At 42.7% G+C, this 27,762-nt stretch overlaps 1 protein-coding gene across 3 annotated transcripts in view; it reads left to right on the top strand.

The window, feature by feature from the left end:
* The window catches only part of HDAC9 (histone deacetylase 9), a 344,873-nt gene that overhangs the window by 263,851 nt on the left and 53,260 nt on the right, over positions 1-27,762 (top strand). For all 3 annotated transcript variants that reach the window (XM_072153802.1, XM_072153804.1, XM_072153803.1), the window contains 2 exons: positions 11,924-12,050; positions 13,992-14,113. In XM_072153802.1, the coding sequence (XP_072009903.1) occupies positions 11,924-12,050; positions 13,992-14,113 (249 nt within the window). The remainder of the gene's footprint in view (positions 1-11,923; positions 12,051-13,991; positions 14,114-27,762) is intronic.

Genomic DNA, 27,762 nt, shown 5'->3' on the forward strand with positions numbered 1-27,762 from the left:
CTCCTGTCCTACTGTTTCCTCACATCTCTTGTATTTTTAGATGTTCTTGAGTAGGATGTACTGGTTTCTTTAGACACAACAAACATGTCTATCCTTTTTTTTTCTGCAACCTTGAACATTTTTAGAGGTGAACAAATATCTGCCGGATGTTTCAATGAAGAACCAAAAAGATGTGAGACTATTTTTGAGCAGCCGGTGTTGTGTGCGCCTGCTCACTAGAGGGAGACAAATACATGCAGTTTTCCTTGAAGATGAACCATTCTTATCTTGTTTCTTAAGAACATCATTCATGCTGTTATATACTAAACAAAAGAGTTAAAATAGCTAAAAATTCTGTATTATGTGTAATGTTCTGTTATATGATCAATACTATAAGTCATATACTGTCTGATATTCTGCCTCATCTCATCTAATGCTGTAAATCACTAAATTATTCACTGTAAATACTGAATATTCTCAGACCCCACCAGTGCAGTATTGCTCCGGCTCCAAGCACAAGCAGATGTCATTAAATGTCAGAGACTTTGCTATGTATGGATAGTTTAGTCTTTCAGGAGATGGTATATTGTGTTCCTAGATTAGGGGCATAACTACAGGGGGAGCAGCCATAGCAGCCGCAATGGGGTCTGCAGTGTGAGGGGGCCTCAGCATCTGGGGTATTGGTTGTGTATACGTGATATGTATATGCAGCATTGGTGTATATGCTACTTTATGTATTTATGTTTATTCTGGATGTATTTATATGGTGTGTATATGCTGCATATCTATATATTAATGTGTGTATATATGAGTGTATAAATGTTTGTGATTGCCACTCATATGTGTGTGTATACAAATATGTATATTTTTTAAAGGGGAAGGGGGGCCCCATTCAGAAATCTGCTGTGGGGCCCAGCATCTCCTAGTTACGCCCCTGTCCAAGCTTCCTTTTCAGTCAAAAAAATGTAAATTCAATCAGCTGATCCCTCTCCATACATGATGTTTCATGCATCCTGCAGCAAACACCCATCTATAACAACCGAGACCAGTGTTGCCACTGTGGTTGTTTACAGTTTAAGTGCCAAAGTCAAATACGATTACGGCACTTAAATGTGAATTTGTTGGCGGCAATATGATGGCAGAAGTTGCTATGAGAGCCAGGACCTTTACTGAGGATCCCATGCAGGTCAGCAGGTTTTAATATCAGATCCAGAAGAAAGTGCCAACATAATGCAGTGCAGTAGTATTGCAGTACATTGTATGAGCAATCAGAAAGCCAGGATTGCAGTACTCTAAAAAGCCTAAAAAAAAAGATAAAAAAGAAGCAAATTTAAGGAAACTAAAATTCCAAATCAACCCCCTTTATGTAGAACGAAAATAAAAATAAATAACGTAAATATAAACATGTTAGGTATCGCCATGTCCCAAAATGCTGAATTGATCGAAATATAAGATTGATTAACCCTGCATTGACGTGTTAGTAAATTGCATGAGGCAGATGAGAGCAGCATGTGATACATCGCAATGTACGTGATGTTATCTGACGGCTGGAGGCAATTGCTACATACATGAGGACCCAGCGAGATCTGTATTATTATTTTAAGGTTTTCTAAACCTGTAGCCTTGTTATAACTGTAAAAATGGGGAAAAGCCATTTAAAAAATTGTCTGTGAATTTTGTTCCACAAGTTTCTTCTCCCTGCCAAAGAGGATGAGACACATTTTTAAGTAAACTACTTATTATAAGTACTACTGTTTGTTTCCATGTAGTGTGTGCATTACAGGCACATTGGGATGGGGGATCTTTCTTTAACCCCTTAACAACAGGCCCTTTTTTGTTTTTGTGTGTCCGTTTTTTTTTTCTCCCCGCCTTCAAAAATCCATAACTTTTTTATTTTTCCATTTACATAGCAGTATAAGGGCTTGTTTTTTTTTGCTTAGATTCATTATTAGAGATGAGCGAACACTAAAATGCTCGGGTACTCGTTATTCGAGACGAACTTTTCCCGATGCTCGAGTGCTCGTCTCGAATAACGAACCCCATTGAAGTCAATGGGAGACTCGAGCATTTTTCAAGGGGACCAAGGCTCTGCACAGGGAAGCTTGGCCAAACACCTGGGAACCTCAGAAAAGGATGGAAACACCACGGAAATGGACAGGAAACAGCAGGGGCAGCATGCATGGATGCCTCTGAGGCTGCTTAAACGCACCATTATGCCAAAATTATGGGCAACAGCATGGCCATGACAGAGTGACAGAATGAAGCTAGATAGTATCTAAAACATGCAATAATTGACCCTGACACTATAGGGGACGGCATGCAGAGGCAGCGGCAGCAGGCTAGAGAGTGTCATGGCGACATACCCTAAATGGACTCAGGCTTCAAACCAATGGGTGGCAGAGAGGAACCAAAGGAGGTGAGCAAGAAGTGCTCAAATAATATCGGTACATGATAAAAGTTTGCCAGTATATTTTGTGGATTACACAGCAGGGTGGCGACAAAGTTAACATGGAAGCCATGAAAACAACCCAAAATTCTGCCTGACACAGCTCGTTTGATAAGGGGACCATGTATGGAGGCAGTGAACTAGTAGTAGATTAAAGGTGCTGCAGTTAAAACTATGTTAGTTGGATCTTGGCATGGAGCTGGCGCTCCGCTGCCAGACGAGCTTTCGCCAATCCAAGCCCCTGTCTCTAGGCTACTCCCCAAACAGCACTTTTGTATAAGATCAAGTGTAGTAGCGTTCTTATAAGTTTAGGATATGCCGGGTGAGGGGAATGTAAACAGATGCGCAAGAAGCGCATGATGCGCATGGAGCTGGCGCTCCGCTGCCAGGCGAGCTTTCGCAAATCCAAGCCCCTGTCTCTAGGCTACTCCCCAAACAGCACTTTTGTATAAGATCAAGTGTAGTAGCGTTCTTATAAGTTTAGGATATGGCGGGTGAGGGGAATGTAAACAGATGCGCAAGAAGCGCTGAAATAATATCCCTAAATGGTAAAAGTTTGCAAGTATATTTTGTGGCTTACACAGCAGGGTGGCGACAAAGTTAACAACTTTGATGTGGAATGCCCTGTAATAGCTCTTGGGCGGTGTGCCTTTTATCGCCTAGGCTCAGCAGTTTCAGCACCGCCTGCTGTCGCTTAGCGACGGCACTGCTGCTGTGCCTAGAGCTACCGACTGATGGCGCCATGCCCACGGATGGTAATTCGGAGGAGGAGGAGGTGGAGGAGGGGTGGGAGGAGGTATAGTAGGCCTTTGAGACCTGGACCGAGGTAGGCCCCGCAATTCTCTGCGTCGGCAGTATATGACCAGCCCCAGGGTCAGACTCGGTCCCAGCCTGCACCAAGTTAAGTGTAGTAGCGTTCTTATAAGTTTGGGATATGGCGGGTTAGGGGAATGTAAACAGATGCGCAAGAAGCGCATGATGCGCATGGAGCTGGCGTTCCGCTGCCAGGCGAGCTTTCGCCAATCCAAGCCCCTGTCTCTAGGCTACTCCCCAAACAGCACTTCTAAGAACCTTTTGTATAAGATCAAGTGTAGTAGCGTTCTTATAAGTTTAGGATATGCCGGGTGAGGGGAATGTAAACAGATGCGCAAGAAGCGCTGAAATAATATCCCTAAATGGTAAAAGTTTGCCAGTATATTTTGTGGATAACACAGCAGGGTGGCGACAAAGTTAACAACTTTGATGTGGAATCCATGAAAACAACCCAAATTTCTGCCTGACACACCTCGTTTGATAAAGGGACGATGTATGGAGGCAGCTATATGGACGACTTTTGGAGGTAGCAATGGAGACAACGTGTGGAGGCTGCTATGGAGACAATTTAATTTGGATAGTGCCTGTATGTGGCAGTCCCAAACATTTTTCAAACCAGAGGAGCAGGTAGGTGGCCCTCCAGTAAAATGGAATAGATTGAGTGCCTGTATGTGGCAGTCCCAAAAATTCTTCAAACCAGAGGAGCAGGTAGGTGGCCCTCCAGTAAAATGGAATAGATTGAGTGCCTGTATGTGGCAGTCCCAAAAATTGTTCAAACCAGAGGAGCAGGTAGGTGGCCCTCCAGTAAAATGGAATAGATTGAGTGCCTGTATGTGGCAGTCCCAAAAATTCTTCAAACCAGAGGAGCAGGTAGGTGGCCCTCCAGTAAAATGGAATAGATTGAGTGCCTGTATGTGGCAGTCCCAAAAATTCTTCAAACCAGAGGAGCAGGTAGGTGGCCCTCCAGTAAAATGGAATAGATTGAGTGCCTGTATGTGGCAGTCCCAAAAATTTTTCAAACCAGAGGAGCAGGTAGGTGGCCCTCCAGTAAAATGGAATAGATTGAGTGCCTGTATGTGGCAGTCCCAAAAATGTTTCAAACCAGAGGAGCAGGTAGGTGGCCCTGCAGTAAAATGGAATAGATTGAGTGCCTGTATGTGGCAGTCCCAAAAATTCTTCAAACCAGAGGAGCAGGTAGGTGGCCCTCCAGTAAAATGGAATAGATTGAGTGCCTGTATGTGGCAGTCCCAAAAATTGTTCAAACCAGAGGACCGGGTAGGTGGCCCTCCAGAAAAATGGAATAGATTGAGTGCCTGTATGTGGCACTCACAAAAATTGTTTCAAACAGAGGACCGGGTAGGTGGCCCTCCAGAAAAATTAAATGCATGAAGTATAGCAAGAGCCAGTGGGCCCTGTCAAAAAATAGCCATTTTCCTCTGCTTTACTGTACAAAGAGGAGGAGAAGGAGGAAAATGAGGAGGAGGAGGAGGAGTGGATCAATTATTCAGGTTGAGCTTCCTTCACCTGGTGGAGATTGGAAATTCTGAGAAATCCAGCCTTTATTCATTTTAATAAGCGTCAGCCTGTCAGCGCTGTCAGTCGACAGGCGTGTACGCTTATCGGTGATGATGCCACCAGCTGCACTGAAAACCCGCTCGGACAAGACGCTAGCGGCAGGGCAGGCAAGAACCTCCAAGGCGTACAGCGCCAGTTCGTGCCACATGTCCAGCTTTGAAACCCAGTAGTTGTAGGGAGCTGTGTGATCATTTAGGACGATGGTATGGTCAGCTACGTACTCCCTCACCATCTTTCTGTAAAGATCAGCCCTACTCTGCCGAGACTGGGGACAGGTGACAGTGTCTTGCTGGGGTGACATAAAGCTGGCAAAAGCCTTGTAAAGCGTACCCTTGCCAGTGCTGGACAAGCTGCCTGCTCGCCTACTCTCCCTCGCTACTTGTCCCGCAGAACTACGCACTCTGCCGCTAGCGCTGTCAGAAGGGAAATACTGTTTCAGCTTGTGCACCAGGGCCTGCTGGTATTCATGCATTCTCACACTCCTTTCCTCTGCAGGGATGAGAGTGGCAAGATTTTGCTTGTACCGTGGGTCCAGGAGAGTGAACACCCAGTAATCGGTGCTGGAATAAATTCTTTGAACGCGAGGGTCACGGGATAGGCAGCCTAGCATGAAATCTGCCATATGCGCCAGAGTACCAACGCGTAAGAATTCACTCCCCTCACTGGCCTGACTGTCCATTTCCTCCTCCTCCAACTCCTCCAACTCCTCTTCTTCTGCCCATACACGCTGAACAGTGAAGGACTCAACAATGGTCCCCTCTTGTGTCTCGCCAACATTCTCCTCCTCTTCCTCCTCATCCTCCTCCACCTCCACCTCCTCCGATATGCGCTGAGAAACAGACCTGAGGGTGCTTTGGCTATCAACAAGGGAATATTCTTCCCCCGTCTCTTGTGACGAGCGCAAAGCTTCCGACTTCATGCTGACCAGAGAGTTTTTCAACAGGCCAAGCAGCGGGATGGTGAGGCTGATGATGGCGGCATCGCCACTGACCATCTGTGTTGACTCCTCAAAGTTACTCAGCACCTGACAGATATCAGACATCCACGTCCACTCCTCATTGTAGACTTGAGGAAGCTGACTGACCTGACTACCAGTTCTGGTGGAAGTTGACATCTGGCAGTCTACAATCGCTCTGCGCTGCTGGTAAACTCTGGATAACATGGTCAGTGTTGAATTCCACCTCGTGGGCACGTCGCACAACAGTCGGTGAGCGGGCAGTTGGAGGCGGCGCTGCGCTGCCCTGAGAGTGGCAGCATCTGGGCTGGACTTCCTGAAATGCGCACAGATGCGGCGCACCTTCGTGAGCAAATCAGACAGATTGGGGTATGTCTTGAGGAAACGCTGCACTATCAGATTTAACACATGGGCCAGGCATGGCACATGTGTCAGTCTGCCGAGTTGCAGAGCCGCCACCAGGTTACGGCCGTTGTCACACACAACCATTCCCGGCTTGAGGTTCAGCGGTGCCAGCCACAGATCAGTCTGCGCCGTGATGCCCTGTAATAGCTCTTGGGCGGTGTGCCTTTTGTCGCCTAGGCTCAGCAGTTTGAGCACCGCCTGCTGTCGCTTAGCGACGGCACTGCTGCTGTGCCTAGAGCTACCGACTGATGGCGCCGTGCCCACGGATGGTAGTTCGGAGGAGGAGGTGGAGGAGGGGTGGGAGGAGGAGGAGGCATAGTAGGCCTGAAACACCTGGACCGAGGTAGGCCCCGCAATCCTCGGCGTCGGCAGTATATGAGCAGCCCCAGGGTCAGTCTCGGTCCCAGCCTCCACCAAGTTAACCCAATGTGCCGTCAGCGATATATAGTGGCCCTGCCCGGCAGCACTCGTCCACGTGTCCGTGGTCAGGTGGACCTTGTCAGAAACGGCGTTGGTCAGGGCACGGATGATGTTGTCTGACACGTGCTGGTGCAGGGCTGGGACGGCACATCGGGAAAAGTAGTGGCGGCTGGGGACCGAATACCGAGGGGCGGCCGCCGCCATGAGGTTGCGAAAGGCCTCGGTCTCTACTAGCCTATAGGGCAGCATCTCCAGGCTAAGCAATCTGGAGATGTGCACATTAAGGGCTTGGGCGTGCGGGTGGGTTGCACTATATTTGCGTTTCCGCTCCAGCGTCTGGGGTATGGAGAGCTGAACGCTGGTGGATGCTGTGGAGGATCGTGGAGGCGACGATGGGGTTTTTGGGCCAGGGTCCTGGGCAGGGGGCTGACTAGCAGCTGACACAGGGGAAGGAGCAGTGGTGTGCACGGCCGGAGGTGAACGGGCTTGTTGCCACTGAGTGGGGTGCTTAGCATTCATATGCCTGCGCATACTGGTGGTAGTTAAGCTAGTAGTGGTGGAACCCCTGCTGAGCCTGGTTTGGCAAATGTTGCACACCACAGTCCGTCGGTCATCCGGTGTTTCCTTAAAGAACCTCCACACTTCTGAAGATCTAGCCCTCGCCGCAAGAGCCCTCACCACGGGAGCTTCACTAGTTGACAGTGGCGCTGATGCACCAGCTCTGGCCCTGCCTATCCGTCTGGCCCCACCACTGCCTCTTCCAACCTGTTCAGGTCGAGGACTCTCCTCCGTCTCAGAAGCACTGTGTTCACCCGGCCTCTCAACCCAGCTTGGGTCTGTCACCTCATCATCCTCCGATCCCTCAGTCTGCTCCCCCCTCGGACTTCCTGCCCTGACAACAACTTCCCCACTGTCTGACAACCGTGTCTCCTCATCGTCGGACACCTCTTTACACACTTCCACTACGTCAAGAAGGTCATCATCACCCACAGACTGTGACTGGTGGAAAACCTGGGCATCGGAAAATTGCTCAGCAGCAACCGGACAAGTGGTTTGTGACTGTGGGAAGGGTCCAGAAAACAGTTCCTCAGAGTATGCCGGTTCAAATGGCAAATTTTCCTGGGAGGGGGCAGACTGGGGGGGAGGAGGCTGAGGTGCAGGAGCTGGAGGAGTGGGGATTTCGGTGACATGGGTGGACTGCGTGGAAGACTGACTGGTGGTGGACAAATTGCTCGAAGCATTGTCAGCAATCCACGACATCACCTGTTCGCACTGTTCTGGCCTCAACAGTGCTCTACCACGAGTCCCAGTAACTTCAGACATGAACCTAGGGAGTGTAGCTCTGCGGCGTTCCCCTGCTCCCTCATCAGCAGGTGGTGTCTCACCCCGCCCAGGACCACGGCCTCTGACCCCTGCAGTAGTTGGACGCCCACGTCCCCGCCCTCGTCCTCTACCCCTAGCCCTGGGGTTAAACATTTTTAAAATGAGAGTTATAACTTTTTTTTTTTTTTTACTTTTTTTTGTTTTTTTTGTGTTTTTTTGTGTTTTTTGTTTTTTTTTTGTGTTTTTTTTTTTTTTTTGAGTTTTTAGAACCAAACAATCCTATCCTATTGCTATGGCTATTTTCTAGCCAAGTATCAAAGGAAGCACACTACTATGCCAGATGAGATGACACTGAGTTAGTGCCTAATAGAAATCCAACCCCTACTGAATTTTCCCACTTCAGCCTTTGCTATGGATATGTGCGCCACTAAGCGCAGAACACAGCGGTCGCAAGTCTCACTACAAATTGCTCAGAATTGGCAAGTACATGCACTGCAGAAACTAAAGCCACCAGCAGATCAACCAGAAATCAAATATATAGAACGCTACTGTAGGCTTCAAGAAGCTGTTTGTATTCTCCTATGGCTATTTTCTAGCCAAGTATCAAAGGAAGCACACTACTATGCCAGATGAGATGACACTGAGTTAGTGCCTAATAGAAATCCAACCCCTACTGAATTTTCCCACTTCAGCCTTTGCTATGGATATGTGCGCCACTAAGCGCAGAACACAGCGGTCGCAAGTCTCACTACAAATTGCTCAGAATTGGCAAGTACATGCACTGCAGAAACTAAAGCCACCAGCAGATCAACCAGAAATCAAATATATAGAACGCTACTGTAGGCTTCAAGAAGCTGTTTGTATTCTCCTATGGCTATTTTCTAGCCAAGTATCAAAGGAAGCACACTACTATGCCAGATGAGATGACACTGAGTTATTGCCTAATAGAAATCCAACCCCTACTGAATTTTCCCACTTCGGTCTTTGCTATGGATATGTGTGCCACTAAGAGCTAAACACAACGGTAGCAAGTCCCCCTGCTAATTCCTCACAAAATGGTAAAAGATGCAAATTAAAATAAAAAAAGTAGAACGTTATTGTAGCCCTAAGAAGGGCTGTTGGGTTCTTTGAGAATCACTCCTGCCTAACAGTAAGCTAATAGAACACCCTAACGCTTTCCCTGACCAGCAGCAGCTCTCTCCCTAGCGGCATCCAGAGACAGAATGATCCGAGCAGCGCGGCCAGCGGCTAGTCTATCCCAGGGTCACCTGATCTGGCCAGCCAACCACTGCTATCGACGTGTAAGGGTACCACGTCATGCTGGGTGGAGTGCAGAGTCTCCTGGCTTGTGATTGGCTCTGTTTCTGGCCGCCAAAAAGCAAAACGGCGGGAGCTGCCATTTTCTCGAGCGGGCGAAGTATTCGTCCGAGTAACGAGCAGTTTCGAGTACCCTAATGCTCGACCGAGCATCAAGCTCGGACGAGCATGTTCGCTCATCTCTATTCATTATTTAATATTGCATTACATTGTATGAGCAATCAGACCCCCAGGATTTGCAGTACCCTAAGAAGCCTGAAAAAAAAGATTAAAAAGTAGCAAATTTAAGGAAACTAAAATTCTAAATCAGCCCCCTTTAGGTAGAACGAAAATAAAAATAAATAACTTAAATGTGAACATTTATCCCCATGTCCCAAAATGCTGAATCGATCGAAATATAAAATTGGGAAGTGAGGAAAAAATTCCAAATGCTCTGAAATTGACATAAACATTTGCGCCATTTTCTTGTGGGCTCTGTTTTTGTAGGACATCTACCACCAGGATGAAGGATTGTACACCAAGGTGGGAGATGTGTGCACCCCCTGGCAGGATATGCTCTTCTTTTAGCTTCTTATGACCTTGTTTTTCTACAAAAAAGCTTTTTAAAATTATGTAAATGATCCTAAAGGACTCCAAGCTCCATAGGTGTTAATGAAGCCCTCAGGCTCATTTGCATAATCTTTAATGCATTTTTATATAAGTTCTTTGGAAATGGGGGAATTTTCACTCAAAGAGAACCTGTCACCAGTTTAAACCCACTAAACTACCAGCACCCTCATGTAGGGAATGAAATGTCCTTTCTAGAATTCACTCTTTTATTTCCCCCAAAGTCATCTCATTTTCACATGAGATGAGTTTAGCAGTTGAAGGGGTACTTTCAATTAGGTTCCTTTCGGTTCCTATCTTCTGTTTTATAACACCTGGAAACATGCTACTGGTTTCATATTAAAGATAAGAATCTAAAATTTTAGACTTATGGCTTTGTGCTCCACGGAACCAGAGAAACAGGCAGTTAACCACATAGGTGGAAATATAAGCTGCAGATAAAGATATAAGATGCACATTCAGTTCCCACCAATTTTTTAACTGCCTGTATATCCAGTACTGTAGCTCAAAGAACTTGCCTGATGGAATTTGAAAGATGACATTTGTTTCTTTAATATGGCCCCGTTGCATGTTTCTAGGTGCCATAGAACCAAAGATAGAAGTGACACTACCCCAGCCAACACTAAATATAACTCATGTCATGTAAAAATGAGGAGAGAAAGGTCATATTTAACTGACTTTAGAGGAAATTTTTTTTTATAGATAAATGGATGAAATTTCACATCAAAGAGGAGATTCTAGAAAGATCATTTCATACTCTACCTGAGGGGTGAATAGTTTAATGGGGTAAAACCTTGTGACAGGATCCCTTTAAGGTTTTTATTACTTTTTGAAACTTTTTTTTACATTTATTTTACACTTTTTCAGCCCCACTATGGTACTTTTACCCTAAGAGGTCTGATTGCTTCTGCCATATGCTGCAATACTATTGTATTGCCTTGGGCAGCTTTGCCCGAGGCATTTAAATACTTCACAGCCATGATTGGTGCCAGGAAAAACAGCATATTACAGTAAAAACTCAGCTTTTCCTCTGAACCCACCCTATACACCCATTCACAATGTGCGCTGTAATTGTACGCCACATATAGGGAAGGGTTTAAAGTGGTTGTTCAGTCACATCAAGTATTCCCCTATATATATATATATATATATATATATATATATATATATATAGGGTGGTACCAGTGGTAGAACCTAGAAGAACCCCCACTGATCACAAGAATGGGGGTCTGTTGTACTGCAGATAAATGGAGCGGAAGGTTGGCTATGCACCCTTCTGCTCCTTTTACTGTCTATGGCACTGATATGAGTAGCCTAGTACTGCTCCTCAGAGTTGAATAGGGCATCATTCACATCAACCAATGGACTGGCAGCAACCATTTTTGTGATCCGTTGGGATTCCACCACTTGTACCCCCACCAATCAGCAAGTTTTCCCCTTTCCTGTGGATAGGGGAAAACCTGATGGAAGATTTGTTATGGCAGGACAACCCCTTTAATGCCAGTATAGGCAAGATACACCATAATGTAAAGGAGCTGGTCCCGGCACCATTTTCCTGACACTGACCATCACTTAGTTAGAATGTTTGCTTGATTTTCAGAGTTTTGTGCTCTCCTTCCACCATGTAGGTGCAGCAGGTTTTTCATTTAGCACTCAATAAGTACAAACTGAGCTTTAATTGACCTTAAGGGAGAGCATTTAATCCATTTTCCAACAGCATACTCAGTGTATTTTATGTCTTCAGAGCCACAATATTAATTTGAAATGCTGGCAGTAAGTCATTTCACAACTACCCTATGGGTAAACAAATAGTGTGGGAAGCTAAATTAAATTGTCACTTTTATAGGAGTTTCCTCCTCGCGGAGAGTATACTGCGTGAAGCTGTTACCTAGAAACAAGCAAAATGAAGTCACACTTCCTAAATCACATTTAACCCCTTCTCCACCCTGGGGATATGCAGTACCATTAATATGTATTTATAGTTTTCGATTTCTGGCTCAAGTTATGACTAGAGAGGTCTCTTGCTCCTATCAGTTTAACATTGGCAATTTGTTTTTTTTCTTTTTTTGTTTTGCGGTTTGTAGGAGCTGTGGCCAGCACCGAGGTAAAGCTGAAACTTCAGGAATTCCTCCTGAGCAAATCTGCAACAAAAGATACTTTTACAAACGGAACCAATCATTCCATGGGCCGCCACCCCAAGCTTTGGTACACGTATGTCATCCTATTTCAATGTCTTATTTTTGCAAAGAACTTGAGATTTATTTACAGGTATTGTTGAGGTTCTGTTAATGTTTTAGTTAGGTTTTTAGTTATGAAAAATGTAGGATATTAACATTTCATGTAAAAAATACAAGGTTTCTGTAGGATCATGATGTATTGAATGTAACACTACACCATCCACTAACCTTTTCTTACATAGAGGTAATTTTTCGGTACCCCACACTGCGATAACACTGCCTTTTCGGTTAACCATTTACCCACATTATTTTACTAGACAGACTTTAAGTCCTGGTCTTTGTAGTCCACATTTAACTGTTCTGATCTTGGGCCAAATATTCAACCATAGTCTTCTACAGTGACTTGTTAGAATCCATCTTGTAACAGTTCTAGCTATACCACTTGATTTGTGCGTGTTCCATAAAACTAAACAATGTAGAGCGTTGGTTTGTATCAAACATTACTTGTTTCTGAAATAAACATATAGTCCATTATTAGTGCTGTTTCTCCTTAAGAAATCAGGCAATGCTCCCAGGTAAAATAAATGTAAATTAGTTATCCTCCATTGCCCACAATCTTATTAAAAATCTCTTCAGACTTTCCTCCTCTGCTGTCCTAAGCTATGGGGTCAGGACATAAGAGTTATCCTTATGGGGAGTTTGCCATTTAAGGCCGCCATGCAGTCGTGTGGAGGCTTATAGCTTAATGCTCCACCAGGGGATACTGGGAAATATGTAAATATGTTTTCCTAGATGGGACAAGGAAAACCGTGCCTCTTTTGTTACCTTGTAAGGCAGTCCCCTTAACATCAAGCATGACTTTCAGAAAGGGCTCATTTACGCGGCCATTCATGGGGACGTACATGGGGACGCATATACGTCCCCATAGACGGAATTGGCTGCCCGGTGCCATACATGTGTGGAATTGATCTGCACCGTACACCACAAAAAGCTAGAGCATGCTCTAGCTTTTTGCGAGTGTGAGGCCATGCGCCCCTGTTTCCTATGGAGGGAGGAGGGGTCACCTCCTCCTCACCTTGAGCACGGCGGGTATACTGCGTGCGAATGTACCCTAAGCCTAATGAAATGATGTGGAATTAAAGCCAAACCAGTATATCTATTCCTAAAGGAACTGATTCCCAACTGTATAGCACTGTTTCAATTTGAGGTGTGGTTTTCCTTGTCCCAAGTAGGAAAACTTACATATTTCCCAGAATCCTATAGTGGAGCATCAATGGCTATAAGTCTCAGCAGGACTGCAAGGCAGCCTTGACTGTCAAAGTCTGTCAAAGGAAAACTCTTACTCTCTGACCTTAGTCAAAAGCCTCTAACTTAGATAAACCAGTTTCATAAACTGTACTGAAAAGATGCAACCATTTTGAAACAGTGCTGTCTACAGATGGGAATGTGGAATGGAAATACTGTGGTTAGAAAAATAGAGTATACTCCTTGTATTCTATGGTCTCCTTAGAAGGATTAGCGATAAGCCAATATATTCAATGGCTTGTAGATATGGTAAACAAATTTTCAAGCACAGAGTTGAATCTTTTCTTTTCAGATGCTTTTGAGCACTCGTAACAAAAAAATTAGGAGCTTTCTATTAAAAATCTGTGTTTTATAGGACTAGAGGGGGTTATATACTAATGCCCGTACTGAATTTTTTGAACGAATCTGGAAAGAGTCTACAAATCGAATCTTGGATGATTCACTCATCTTTAATAAAGACATCATAAAAAAATAAACATCTGGTCTTAAAATTAGGAAAATACAAGCCTTGACAGATTCCACTCAATATTGTCAATATTTATTTTTGAGAATACACAATTTAACTGCAAAACGGCTAAACCTGCTTTATGAGAATATGTTAAAAAGTAGTAGAGTTCTAGGTGGTAGATGGCTAAACACCACTTGATACATTTTGTTCTCTGTGTTTCAGGGCAGCACATCACACGTCACTGGATCAAAGCTCTCCACCACTAAGTGGGACCTCACCATCTTACAAATATCCTTTACCAGGGGCTCAAGATAGCAAGGACGATTTTCCTTTAAGAAAAACTGGTAGGTTTTCTTTCTTAGAATTTTGTTTTTTTGTTTTTGAAAATACTATTCTATATATTGATTTCTTAAATAATAAATAGACTTTAAACGTGTTGTAGACTGAAGAGATGGGAATATTTTACAAGTCTTATGCAAAGGATCATACATTGATCATATACTGCTCAAAGGATCATACACTGCACAGAATAGCCATGTTCACTCTTGTATGAGTCATTGCAGGATTCCCTCTAATGTTTTGAATACTGATTACTGAAATCCAATGCAACTGAGCCGAATCATAACTGTGGTACAACTGACAATGTCATCACATATTGTATCGCATATTATATATTGTATCTGGGGCCTGTACTAAATCTGCTGGTCTGAGTGTATTATGATTACTTGGTGAGTAGGGTTGAGCGATACGGAACCGCAATTTATGGTCTATGCCGAAATGAAGCTAGAAGTTTGCCATTAAATGTCAACTTGGCTGAGCCCCCATCAATCAGCTTTTTATGATGCTTAAGGAGTAGAGATAAGTGGACCCCTCGTTTGTTTTTGAGTTTGGCCACCCGACCAACCGATTGGCAGCTGCCAATTAGGCAAATTGACACCCCTAGCAACTAAGTTAGTGGTTAGTTCAGGTTTGGTTACCCAAACAGAATTTTTTTCAAGATGTGGCTGCCCTTGTCAAAGTTCCATTGGTGAGTTGTCATAATGTACAAAACGCATACAATATCAGAATGGTACCACCCCCACTGATCATCAGTTTGGAGTAGTCACAACACATCAAGTGTGGACGCATCCATCAGTCCCATGACTCATTTGTTTGCTACCATTCAAGTTAAAGTTTGATCTGCAATACCAAGCACAACCAGTATGGCAATGAACAGCGCTGTTCTTGATAGACCTCAAAGAAGCCACAACATTGGTTCCCAAGTGTTTCTTGAAACACTGCTCCTATTAGATGTTAATTACCTACATGGTTAATAAATTTAAAAAATCCTAGAATACCTGTATTTTCTTCACAGCTCAATTTGTAAAATGTATGGAAATATATTTGTCCCTAGATATAAATTCATAAAACTTTGCTTGAGTAGGTGACCACACCTACATAAAAGGTTACATAACGGAGAAAAATTCTTGTTTTCTGACCATCCCATAGTAAACACATTATATCACGGCCCTTTGATGTCTGATCCAGGAGAAATCCTGGCTGTTTTCTTTTGGTTCCAAAGGGAATCAGTTTCTGTCCCACTCTATACTTTCTGATGGACATCGTGTTTGCATCAAGTGAAACTTACTGAACCCCTGCTGAGAACATGAATAGGTGTAGAAATGTCTGAACCCTGAAAAAAACCTACACAGCTGCGATTGAAGTTGAATGGAAGTGGCATTTAAAAGGAATTTATATCCCATGTACGGCCCTTATCAGAATCTCCGAGTGGGGAATTTGCCCTATAGGTTTACCCTGTGTCCATCTCTATTATATATAAATGGGCTGATATCTTAAACAGATGAAAAGATGTAGACATTGCAAATGAATTCTGAAGGGTGATTACATGTATGGTTGGGTAAACATGTGGGCAGGGAAAAGCCTTAAACTCCTGCTGTGAGTCTGAATACCTATCAAATACTCCCACTATTTACTAGTGTTCCCCTTAAAGGACTCCTGTAGAGTGTGGTTTGTTATCATTGGCCACCAATTACACGTACATGCTTGCAAAGTGGAAACACACTGCAGTAGGCTTTGGCTCTTTTACTAGATGGAATAGCATGTGTACTGTACAGTATTTGGGGAAAATTTTAACATATGGGGAATTAAGAGTGTGCCCACTATTGGTTGAGAGTTTGCATCCACTTAGATGCTCCATTAGTGATCTGTCAACAAAGATTTGTATGATCATGTTTTTTGCTAAAATGGTAGTAGCAACTTATGACAGGTCCATTTTAACCTATGCATATTGGATACAGGAATGTGCACACATTTGATTGGATTTTTAGTAAAGCTACAGCACACATCACTTTTTGAGATGTTAGAATATCCTTGCATTATAATATAATAGCAACTTATGCAGTGTACACAAAAATTCTATCTTTTCAAATTTGTCAAGATGAAATTAATTATTGCTACAAGACACATATAAATAAAGCAATTTTGCCAACAATTTTATTAAAAATAGCATGTATACCATTCTATGTATACAGCTGCTATACAGGACTATGTGTCAACTACATACATATAGGCTACAGACAAACTCTAGTACAGGGAGTTCCTGGGTTATGTACAGGATAGGTTCCATAGGTTGGTTCTTAAGTTGAATTTGTATATTAGTCGGAACTGTATATTTTATAATTGTAGCTACAGGCAATTTTTTTGTTTTTTTATCCCAGTGACAGTTAAAATTAGGTTGCTGTAATGGGACCAAATATTATCAATAAAGCTTCATTACAGACACCTTACAGTTGATCGTTGCAGCCTGAGACTAAAGTAACGCATCCAGAGAGCTTCACCAGATGTTACTAGGGGATGTCTGTAAGTCAGGTGTCCTTAAAATACCGCCTGTAGTCTGATTATGCAGTCATATTTTTGGTAATGCATATTAGATTAAAATCATCTATTATCAGGACCAGATGAGCATCCCCTCTATATGGTACAGCCCTGGTGAATATTAGGCTGCTGGACTTGTAAAGTGCTGTGCTCTGGGTGGGGACCCTAGCGGAATGGAAAGGACGAGAAGCCGTGCTCATCTAGCTGAATAAAGAAGGCAACAGCAGGGGACTAGGTAAATTGCAGGGAGACGGGTAGAGGTCTTCAACGGGTGCATCGAATGCACTGGTGTGCCTGAGGAAGGCTGCCACACCTTCCCAAAACTTTGTGTATGCAACTGGCAACTCCTTCACACGCATGATTAGCTTGCCAAAAGTAAATGTATAGTAGATAGAAAAAATCCCTGCCCAAGCAGTGGTCTATTCCCAAGAGAAAAAGGATCGGATGGCTGAAATCCAACTTGTCCCTTTCTTTTCCAAAATCAGCAAATCCAGCTGATCTAATGGGGCTCATTTACTAAGGGTCCCACTGCTCTTTTTTTTTTTTGCACCTTTTTCTGGGAATACATGGCTTGCACAGGTCTGCACTGGGATTTTGGTGCACACGATCCGTTTTTGGCACAGCTGTGCTGCTTCCATGCAACAAAAAGTGGAGGCAGACAATCCGACTGATTTGGACTGAGCGCGGGACTTAACATTCAAATTGTGACGCTCGCCCAAGCACTTAGATGCACCACTAAAAAGATGGTGAACTCTGTCTGACCTGAGTGGGGAAGTGACACATGCATGACATCGGGCGCATGGTCTTAGTGAATTGCGGCACAGTGCATTATAGCCAGGCAATGCACTTCCTGTGAACTCCAGCGGCCGGGTAAGTAAATGTGCCCCAATGTGTATGGAGTTGAAAATTAGTGAGAAATATATTACAAATTACAGTGACTTACAGACCACATTTTTTTATATTCCTTTTTCTGTTGACTGTAAGTTCAGATGAGCCATGAAGCACGGGCCATGCAGTCCCAGGATCTTTGCTGCAGGTACTTGTGCAGTAGCATTTATTGCAGCTCTTTCATTCAACCATATACACTTTGCATTTGTCGGCAGATCATTTCCCCCTTTACATGGAGTAATGTGCTGCTGGTAAACAATTCTAGTCAAAGCATCAACCAACAAAGGAACGTCAGCTAATTTGCCGAATGTGTAATACCCAACGATCGGTCAATGAGTGGCTTTTATAGAGCACTGAGTACATCTTCCTATAGGAATGAATAGGAATATAACGCATTGTACTTGTCTGAGAGATCAGAATGAGGGATTACCCCCTGAAATCTTCAGAAAGCCTCCTTCCTGCGTAGGTTGTAGGCACCGACCATTATGCTTATAGTGTATATTTTCCGTAAGGTTAATGATTTACCGGCTCCACCACATTTCATTAATTAACATGACATTTTAACAACATCCAGAAATACCCTGTTTACCTATTAAATCACAGTAAGTACAATAGAGTTAATTCTAGCCCTCAGCTACATAACCCCTATGTTTTTATGCTGGTTTTATCAGGAAAAGAAACAGGAACCCCGACACGAGTCAAATGACCCTTGCCTCATTTAAGTAGCCACAAGGCTATGCTGTAGGCCTTGGGGACAATGAGGGGCTGTTGTATTACTTTGTCCATAGGACGCACAATGACGTCCTGTATATGCCTACAGTGATGGACAGGCAGATATCTGTCACCTTTGCCCTAAAGGTTAAGCCTTCTTTTCCTTTGCTATGGGCGACAAATATTTTGGTTTTAACTCATTTTAAGAAAATGTAGGAAATATTTGTAAAAAGCAAAGTTCTATAATATATTTTAGATTTGGTTTACATTTCTTATTTATTGTTATCGCATTAGTGGAGTATGACTGTGGTGAGAAGTGTAACCAGAAGCTTCTAGTCTCCAATACAAAATATTTAACAAGACCACAAACTATCGTCCATCATTTAGAGTAGTAGTCCTTATGGAATAGATGGACACCATACCTGTACTTACTATTGTTACTCTACTGGTTTCTTGTACATGACTAATACACTTTATACTTCTAACTGGCTTTTGCACAAGTAAGTTCTGTCATACTGCTAGTACTGGTTTTAAAGGAGTAGATTAAACTGTTTTGATGGGACATCTTTCCGTTTCTCCTTTTATGGGGCACCTTTCCATCTTTTTGATCATAAAGATCATCTTAACCATTCCGTAATCCAAGGTATGTTCACATAAATAGTTGTAAAAGTGGGAAAATCCACATAAGAATTTCCTAAATCAAACCTGCACATAGAAAAAAATATGGATCTGTAAGGGAAATCAGACATACCGTATATACTCGAGTATAAGCCGACCCGAGTATAAGCCGAAACCCCTAATTTCAACACAAAAAACTGGGAAAACCTATTGACTCGAGTATAAGCCGAGGGTGGGAAATGCATTGGTTACGGCTTCCCAGTATATAGTCTGTCAGCCCCTGTAGCATACAGCCTGACCAAACCCCGTAGCATACAGCCTGCCCAGACCCCGTAGCATACAGCCTGCCCAGCACCTGTAGCATACAGCCTGCCCAGCCCCTGTAGTAGGAAAAAAAATAACACTGTACTCATCTTTCCGACGTCTCCCATAGGTCCTCTTCTGTCTCAGACTGTCTCAGACAGAAGAGGACCTACAGTTGACGTCAGAAAGGTAAGTTTTGACTTTATTTTTAAGTTGACTCAAGTATAAGCCGAGTTAGGGTTTTTGAGCACAAATTTTGTGTTGAAAAACTAGGCTTATACTCGAGTATATAAGGTAATTGAAATCCATTGTATTTAGTGTTGATGTTCTTCTTGGAACCTTCTCCACGAAGTCAGGAGGTGCAGAGAGAATTTGTTGCACATGGACCCAGGGACTGGTGTCTTCCCCATTTGAAGAAATAAATCTCATGATGAGTATATTATAGCTCTGTAGGGAGAGGTGCAGCCAAAGCCACCAACATCTACAGTCTGGCCCTCACTTAGCAGGTTGAAGACCAGTTGAACAGGACATAATGTTGTTGGGATTGATTAATATTTTGCTTAACAATTCCCTAATATATTAATTCATCTTCATAACAGTTGAGCCTAGATGTAAGCCACCAAATAAAATAACCCAAAGCTTATAACACTTGGGGGACATCAGATGTTCACACAAGCTCTCTAATGGTTTATCTATAGCAGCATCACTTTGATCCCTGTCTCCTACTGACATGCTAATTTACACTTAATGGCCTCTTCTCACTTTTGCATTTAGAATAGTAATGTCTTTATAGACGTAAAATGTGTTTTTTACGAGTTTGCAGCCCTTTGTCTGATGTGTCTCTGTCGGGACAGACGTGCCCTGGCAGGCTATTGCTAGGGATTGTTAAGTACCAATGATAGGATACAGGTTAGAGGACAGTTGTGAACAGTTTAGTCCATCAAGCTACAATGTAGTGTCTGCACATAAAGTGACAAGTTTATTGCCCATTCTGGTAGACATTAGATGTGACAATGATTTGATTGTCGCTCTGCTCTTGTGTGGCTTCATTTAGATGTAGCGTTTCACGTGCGTTTTCAACAGGCAACATGGAGGGGCTTGTCACGATCATGGCTTACTATCACGAACAATCACCCCAAATTTTGCATATAAACAATGTTGAATGGCACATAAATCTGACCTGTGATCTAGAAAATCTTCTCCTATTCTGTGTCCCTTTTAACCAGAGTTGTAGATAGGTCATTATAGACTATGAGCTATTCTCTATCCACTAGATCACAATAAGGGGGGAGATACATCTCCATTTAATATATAGCAGGTTGAGTGTGGGATCTGCTGCTCCATTCATTCTCTATAAGACACCTGGAGACAGCTAAGCACTGCATTGGACTATATCTGGGAGTAATGTGCAAAAGAAAGAAAGCCCAACCTGTTGCCCCATTTGTCAAAGGAAACAGGCCCATTAATTGAGAGAAATGGGGCCAAAGTCCTCATGATCTCTTTAATGTTGCCTGAATCATATCCAACAATTTTGATAGGGCACATCAACCATGTAAAAATTCTTGAGTGTCTTCACTTTTCCTCATAGGCAGATGAAATAAGGTTCAGACAATTGGATCTCAACATAATATATAATTTTATTGTCAGGAAAGAACTGTCAGAGACATAGGTGTTCACTCTTAACCAATCCAAGGGTGCATGTGTATGGGACAGTTGGAAACAATGGGGAGGTATCCATCAGGGCTTCTGCACTAGGACACTGGTGCTTATTCCTAGCACTTGCGATTATTTTCTCCTTTCCGCCATATCCACGCATGAAGGGGGCCAATTTGGGAGTTGCCAGTTTTGCTTATTTCGCTTAACCTTTGTTTTATCTTTGTTTTGATAAAAGTCTCTAAATACTCTACCAAAGGAACACACCAACCTGGAAACATGTCCTACATGGCCCCATAGTTATGCTCCTGCTCCTTAATAAAATCAAGGACTACAGAAGTTGAAGGTGATGATTGTTGTAGACTTCTTGCATCCATGACCACAATTCATTACAGACTTCTTCTATATAGTCAATTTATCATATTGTATAATGAAAGCCTGGTCCCTTCGCCCTTGGTGGATACATCAGAAGGCTTGCACATTGGCAGGTGATAATGAGTACACTGGCGCAAGTTAGGCACGCCTCATGCTGGCATACTCTGTTGCTCTGTAGACGGCAGGAAGTAGAGATCCCTAGTAGAGCCGATTTGTTGTCCCCAGCCCTGACATTTCCTTTCTGTGCTCCCAGCTCAGCTTTGTGGTGTTGATGATGTGTACTGTTATATACATATTATGCTGTACAATGTGCAGCGTAATATGTTTATAATGGTGCACATCCTCCATTCTTTAGTGTGGCAGGTCCAGTGGCCCGACCCCCTGACACTACGGGCGCGACAGCAGCTGTTATGTTTGCAACCCCTGTAGTTACGCACATGGCTTTCACCTTGTTGTTTAATGATGAAATAGATCAACTTCTTAGTTGGAACATGTGTTCCAAGATTGAATACAGGCATTATTCCATTCTCCTTCAATATTTTTAAACTCACATTAAATTAATAAAATTACTATTTACACATGAAGGAAAACATAGTCCTACATGTTGCACAAAATTTTTCTGAAACATATTCTTTATTTAAGCCAAATGGACCATATGAAAAGTAAAAGAGCGTTAGCATTGCTATCTGTCATATGTTAGATTCTTCATAGACTTGTGGTTGCACATGAAAACCTCAGAGCAGATGTGAACAGTGTTTTTCTAAACGTCTGTTGGCTGAAACATCTTATCACCTTGACTTGGTCCATAGTTGAACACTCGATCTTGTTGGCTTAATGAAGGTTTGTCAATGTTATTATACAATGATATAAATTATGTTAATTTTTACATGACCTTTTTAGCCTAGAAAATATGTATAGATCTCCTTTTATAACTATTAGCGCTTGTTGTCTTATTACTCAGTGGTAATTTATTGTACCATCATGCGGTAAGATCACACTTCATTGTTAATGCATGTGGGGAAACTTAGCATAGGAAATAGGGTTAATGGGTTGTAATCAACTTCTCTAGCTAAAATGTTGACTACATAAAACTCACCGTACCTACATGCTTTAATGATCTATAATGGAAGTTCACACTATGGAGAAAGCTTTAATCTTTAATCTTGAAGATTGACCTGCTGTAAGGAAATGCTTTTCATGGTATATGCTATTCCAAATAGCCGCCCAACAATGATAAATCCCCTTGAGTGCTATGTTTTACAGCAGTGTCATGATTGAGCACCATGGACATGTGAAGACCCACTGTTCCTCACATCACTTACAAGTGTTTCAGAAGCCTATTGTGAGTAACGGCGGAATCAGTATTGGTAAGGGAGTAAGTAAAGTACAATGAAAAGATTTTATATGCGTATAGGGTTGTTCCAACATTCACAAAAAAACTGGAAAACATCTTATACAAAAAGTAGAATGTCTATGGAGAGGTATGTGTAAAAAATAGTCAGAAATAGTCATTGGTTATATTCAAATAAGGAGTATTATATCTATTATAGAAAATTATTTATGCTAACTTTTATATTAGCTTCAAGCTAAAGGACATCTACCAGCAGATTTAGCGTGGTAGATTATCCCCACTCACATGCTCGTTACCTTAGGGTGTACTGGGCACCGGTTTTCTTATTAATTTCAAGCTTCTTTGAAATGAGAAAATAACTTTACAAGAATATGTAAATAAGGCAGAGGCGCTCCGGCTTACATCACTGGGGTGCCCTCTGGCTTTGGCCACTCATCAATTATTCACTCCCACATATTTAGTGTTCACTGCTCTTCCCTCCCGCAAGTGCTGCAGACAGCGATGACAGTGATGTCACCCTTGTGCAGCCGGCTGGAGACCAGACTGGTTTCTTTGCGCAGCCACACTGGCCTCCAGGCAATGGAGAAAGGAAAGTGTTACTGTGCATGCGCGAGACTTGAAAACAGCTGGCAGACATCACTGGCAATCTAAAATATGTAAAGAAAGAGGAGGCAGCACTCACCCAATGTGATACTTTATTCCTTTATTGTGGACTGATGATGGTGCAGGAGGACACCCACGCTACGGGCCGTTTCATGCTATGCAAGCGCTTACTTATGGCTTGAGAAACCACTTGCTGGCCTGTGCCTGGCAGCACCATCACCGGTCCACAATATAGGATCACATTGGGTGAGAGCTGCCTTCTCTTTCTCTACATCTTTTGTATGAACTTCACTGTATTTTGGCTTTAGCACCCCCAGAATACCTTGACTCATATTGCCACCGTTAGCAGCTTGGTTTTTGTGAGTGGCTAATGTGTCTGCATCTCTAGTGGTGCCCGCACCTTTCAACCTACTAAGCCATACACTGCCTTTGGCTAGAATTTTAACCATACCAAACTAACTAAAGGCTTTATCTATAGTTTACAATATTAACTTCAGAAGCTACTGGGACATGGAGTAGCCTGGCTGAACGCCAGGGACTAAGGCAACGTGGTGTTGCCTTAGTCCCTGGCGTTCAGCCAGGCTACTCCACTGTACACTCTGAAATGTTACCTCCCTGCACGGACCTCAGTGCTTTTTGCCTATTCAACAGCGCCCACGCATGTGCAGTAACTTCTTCCTCTTTTTGGTACTGAACTATTTTACTGTGTAAACATGGTGACCAAAGAGGAGGTAAGACTTCAGAGGATACAGGGGTGTAGTAAAGCCTTAGTCCCAAGCACTCAGCCAGGATAATCCATGCCCAAGTAGCCTCTGAAGTTAATCTGCATAAACTATAGATAGGGTTTTTAGTCAGTTAGTTTAGCTAAAGGTAGTGTAGGGCTTAGTAGGTTGAAAGATATCTACCTCAGTTAGTGTATCCTGGTTGTAGATTTCCTTTAATACTGTGGCCCAAATTTACTAAGTCAGACTGCACGTTCTTTAAGGTGCAAACTGCTTGCACAGGTATTTAAGAAGCACCTGTGCCACATTTGGGTAGCATACAACTGTTTTGTGTCGTGGTTGCACTATTTTTCATGCAACACAAAATTCTGCACTGAAATGGGCGTTCTGGTGCACAGGCGGACCGTGAGCCACATTTATCATGCATAGTCCGACAGAAGTGTGTCATGTGCCCCATGATAAAGGTGCACCAACAAAAAAGTGGTGCACTCTGTCGGGACAGTGCAGAGTGTGCCAGATTAATAAAGAACAGGTGCCACTAATCCTGAATCTGCCGCCCTCTGCACATTACACAGGCAAAATGCACATAGTACAGTTTGCACTGTTTTTAGTAAATTAGGGCCTCAATATATGAACTCAAGGACCTCATACACCCAAGTGACCTGTGAGAAGAACAAAGAAAATCTAAATATAAAATATATTTGTAAACCAAAAATCTGTCCAATATCACATCCTATAATAAACAGACATAATGAAAGGACATTTGTGGTTCAGTTTCTCCTTTTGGTCTCAAGGGAGTCTGTAGACACCAGGGGTCTGGCAGTCGTAGACTTTACAGGAGGAATAGTCCAGGGGACATCACATTCCTTAGGAGCGTCAGTGGACCATGTCACCTAGCTGTCTAGGTCCTATCTGTGAGAAAGGTCAAAAAGCATTAGGATATAGAGTAATAAATATACAATCATAAAGCGGACAATAAAACTAAGAGCACTTAATCCCCATTCCCATTGCTGACAAGCCTTCTCAAAACAACAACATTACAAAATAATTCTTGACCTTTTAATACTTGTTAATCCTTTTCTTTCCCAGGACACTTAATACTACTTTAACATTCTAAATCAGTGCCACAAAGATGTCTTCTCGCTGATGGTTTCCATCCTGGACCATTCAAATGAACTGACCTTTTCTGCAGATGGTGAAAGACAGTTTAACAACACATTAAGAGTAAGATAATTTGAGACTTTTCTTATAAACAGCTTGGAGCATTTGATCCTTGCAAGCTAAGCAAAGATGACATAACTCAGCGCCTGAAGATCCAATAAGCAATGTAATGATTTATTTAGATCAAGTACAGAATTTGCACTCAGCCATTGTTCCATGAGTAAGACACCTTTCCGCCAAATGCATTCTGAGTTGGTGTCATTTTTGCTGAACTTGGACTGTAAGAATGTGAGAAAATCTTCAGTCCACTTCAATCTATGTTATATTTAGTTTAATTCATCAAAAAGAGCAGAGTATTTCCAAAGCCAAATCAGTTTAAAATGTTTGTCCCAGAATAGGTGATAATTATAGGCAATAAGCATCTGATTGTTGAAGCCTCCACCATTGGGATTGCATCATTGACAAGAACAGATACTCCTTTGTGCACTGTTTGAATAGAACTTCAACTCCATTTACAGCATAGGGGATTGTTGGAGGTATCTAAGCAGCATAGGATAGGTGTGGTATTAGACTAGGTTACCCTGGGCCCACCTGGGGTAATTATGCTGAGAGTTCTCCTTTATTCATCATGGACCTGTGTATTGCATATAATAAGGTTGTATATAATAAGATAAAGTAGTAGTTTGTAGTAGTAGTAGTAGGTTGTATATAATAAGATAAAGTGCATAATATTTGTTAATTATCCTATAAGAAATAGCCAAGTCGTTCCTCAGTCCCTTGTGGGTCTGACCCTTGTGGGTATGTCTACTACTAGACAGAGAATTGGCCAAACAAAGGGTCCTCTGGTGGACCAGTTCCATTCTGTTGAGATGAAAAGCGTTGAATCTAGGAAAACCAATTGAAAAGTTACAATTTAGAATTTTCTTATGTTCTCTCGATACAACATGCCCAACCTGTCTCTCCTCTGACTTCTCCTGTTCACAGATGATCAAAAACGGCCCTAATATTGGCAGATTTGGTCAACATACAAAGTATGTTTATAGTTGCTCTAAGACTATAATAGACAACTCACAGTGTGATAATGTCACAGCCAGATGCATCAAGAGTCTCCTTCTGTATCCGGTATAGAGTTCTACCGTTCTGTCCTTTATGTTTATGTAGGCCAAACATAAAGTGTACCATTATAAAAACTCTATGGAATAGCATAGCAGATTACATGATTCCATACAATAATACACAAGTAAAAATATTAAACAAATATTTTACAATGAGACTCTGTCAGTAATGGATGGAGTTAAAAGAAGCCATAAATGTTATGTGGACAGAATCTTATAGTCAGAGTAGAAAAGCTCTACTGTTATTTGTCACAGCATTGGGACTTGTCCGTAAAGATGTAGGGCCACATTCTATTAACGTCTTGATTTCCTCGTAACGTTCTGTCCTTTTCACATTCAGTGCTAGACAAGCTGTATGGTAAAGCAGTAAATGGGTTTGGATCCCAGTAATTCACATTCGCATGTTACACTCCCGACAGCTGAATAATAATAAACAAAGCATCAAAACCTTTATATGTGGCTAAATGCTTTGTTCTTGGCAGACTTCACCCTCTCTAAGTTCTCCATATCTTGAAATCTTGCACTTTATGAGAACTGCTTGTCCTTTGTTACTTTTGATTAAGGAAAACCAATGAAGACTGAAATCAGTCTTGACCCTGGAAACTGGGTTTCCAGTAACAGCTATGTTGACACAAGCTTCCTATCTTTCTACACAAAAAATGTCTGTGTGCTGTATCCACTACTACTTTACCTATAAAACACCATGCAAATACACCTACGCTCCAGAAATAAAATCAATAGTATTGCCACTTGTATTAAAACACTAATTGTCGCTCTGATTCACTCTCGCCTAGACTACAGTAACTCCCTACTAATCGGTCTTCCACTTACTAAACTCTCTCCTCTACAATCTATTCTTAATGAATCAGCCAGGCTTGTCTTTCAGACCAAACACTACACGGATGCCTCCAGTCTGTACCAGTCACTGCACTTGTTGTCGGTCTCCTTCCGAATACAGTTTAAATGAATAACCCTCATCCCCAAAGCTCTGCATAATGCTGCACCACCCTACCTTTCCTCTCTCCTCTCAGTCTATCCAAACCCATTGGGGCACATTTACTAAGGGTCCGAATGCCGCATTTTCGGCGGGTTTTGCACTTTTTTTCCATTTTGCCCTGAATTGCCCCAGGTTTTTGGCGCACGTGATTGGATTGTGGTGCCTCGGCGCCAGCTTGCATGCGACACAAATCGGGGGGGCGTGTACGTTGGACAACCCGACTGATTCGGACAAACTGTGGAATTTAAAAAGCAAATTGTGTCACAAGATCAGCACGCACATGCACTAGGAGGAAGAAGGTGAACTCCGGCGGACTTCAGCTGGGGAAGCAACACATGCAGGAAATTGGACGCACAATCTTAGTGAATAGTGGCAGCTCCAAATCCTCGTCGGACAATGCATGGCTGGGATCGCAACGGACGGGTAAGTAAATGTGTCCCAATCTCTTCAATCTGCCAGTGATTTTAGATTATTCTCTTCCTTAATTCAAACCTTCCACTGACGTCTCCAGAACTTCTTCAGAGCTGCAGCAATTCTCTGGTATGCTCTACCCCATTCTATCAGACTAATACTCAACTCCCACAAAGCTTCAAACATGCTCTTAAAACTCATTTATTTAGGC

This window comes from Engystomops pustulosus, chromosome 5 (assembly GCF_040894005.1).
Source record: "Engystomops pustulosus chromosome 5, aEngPut4.maternal, whole genome shotgun sequence".
NCBI lineage: Eukaryota > Metazoa > Chordata > Amphibia > Anura > Leptodactylidae > Engystomops > Engystomops pustulosus.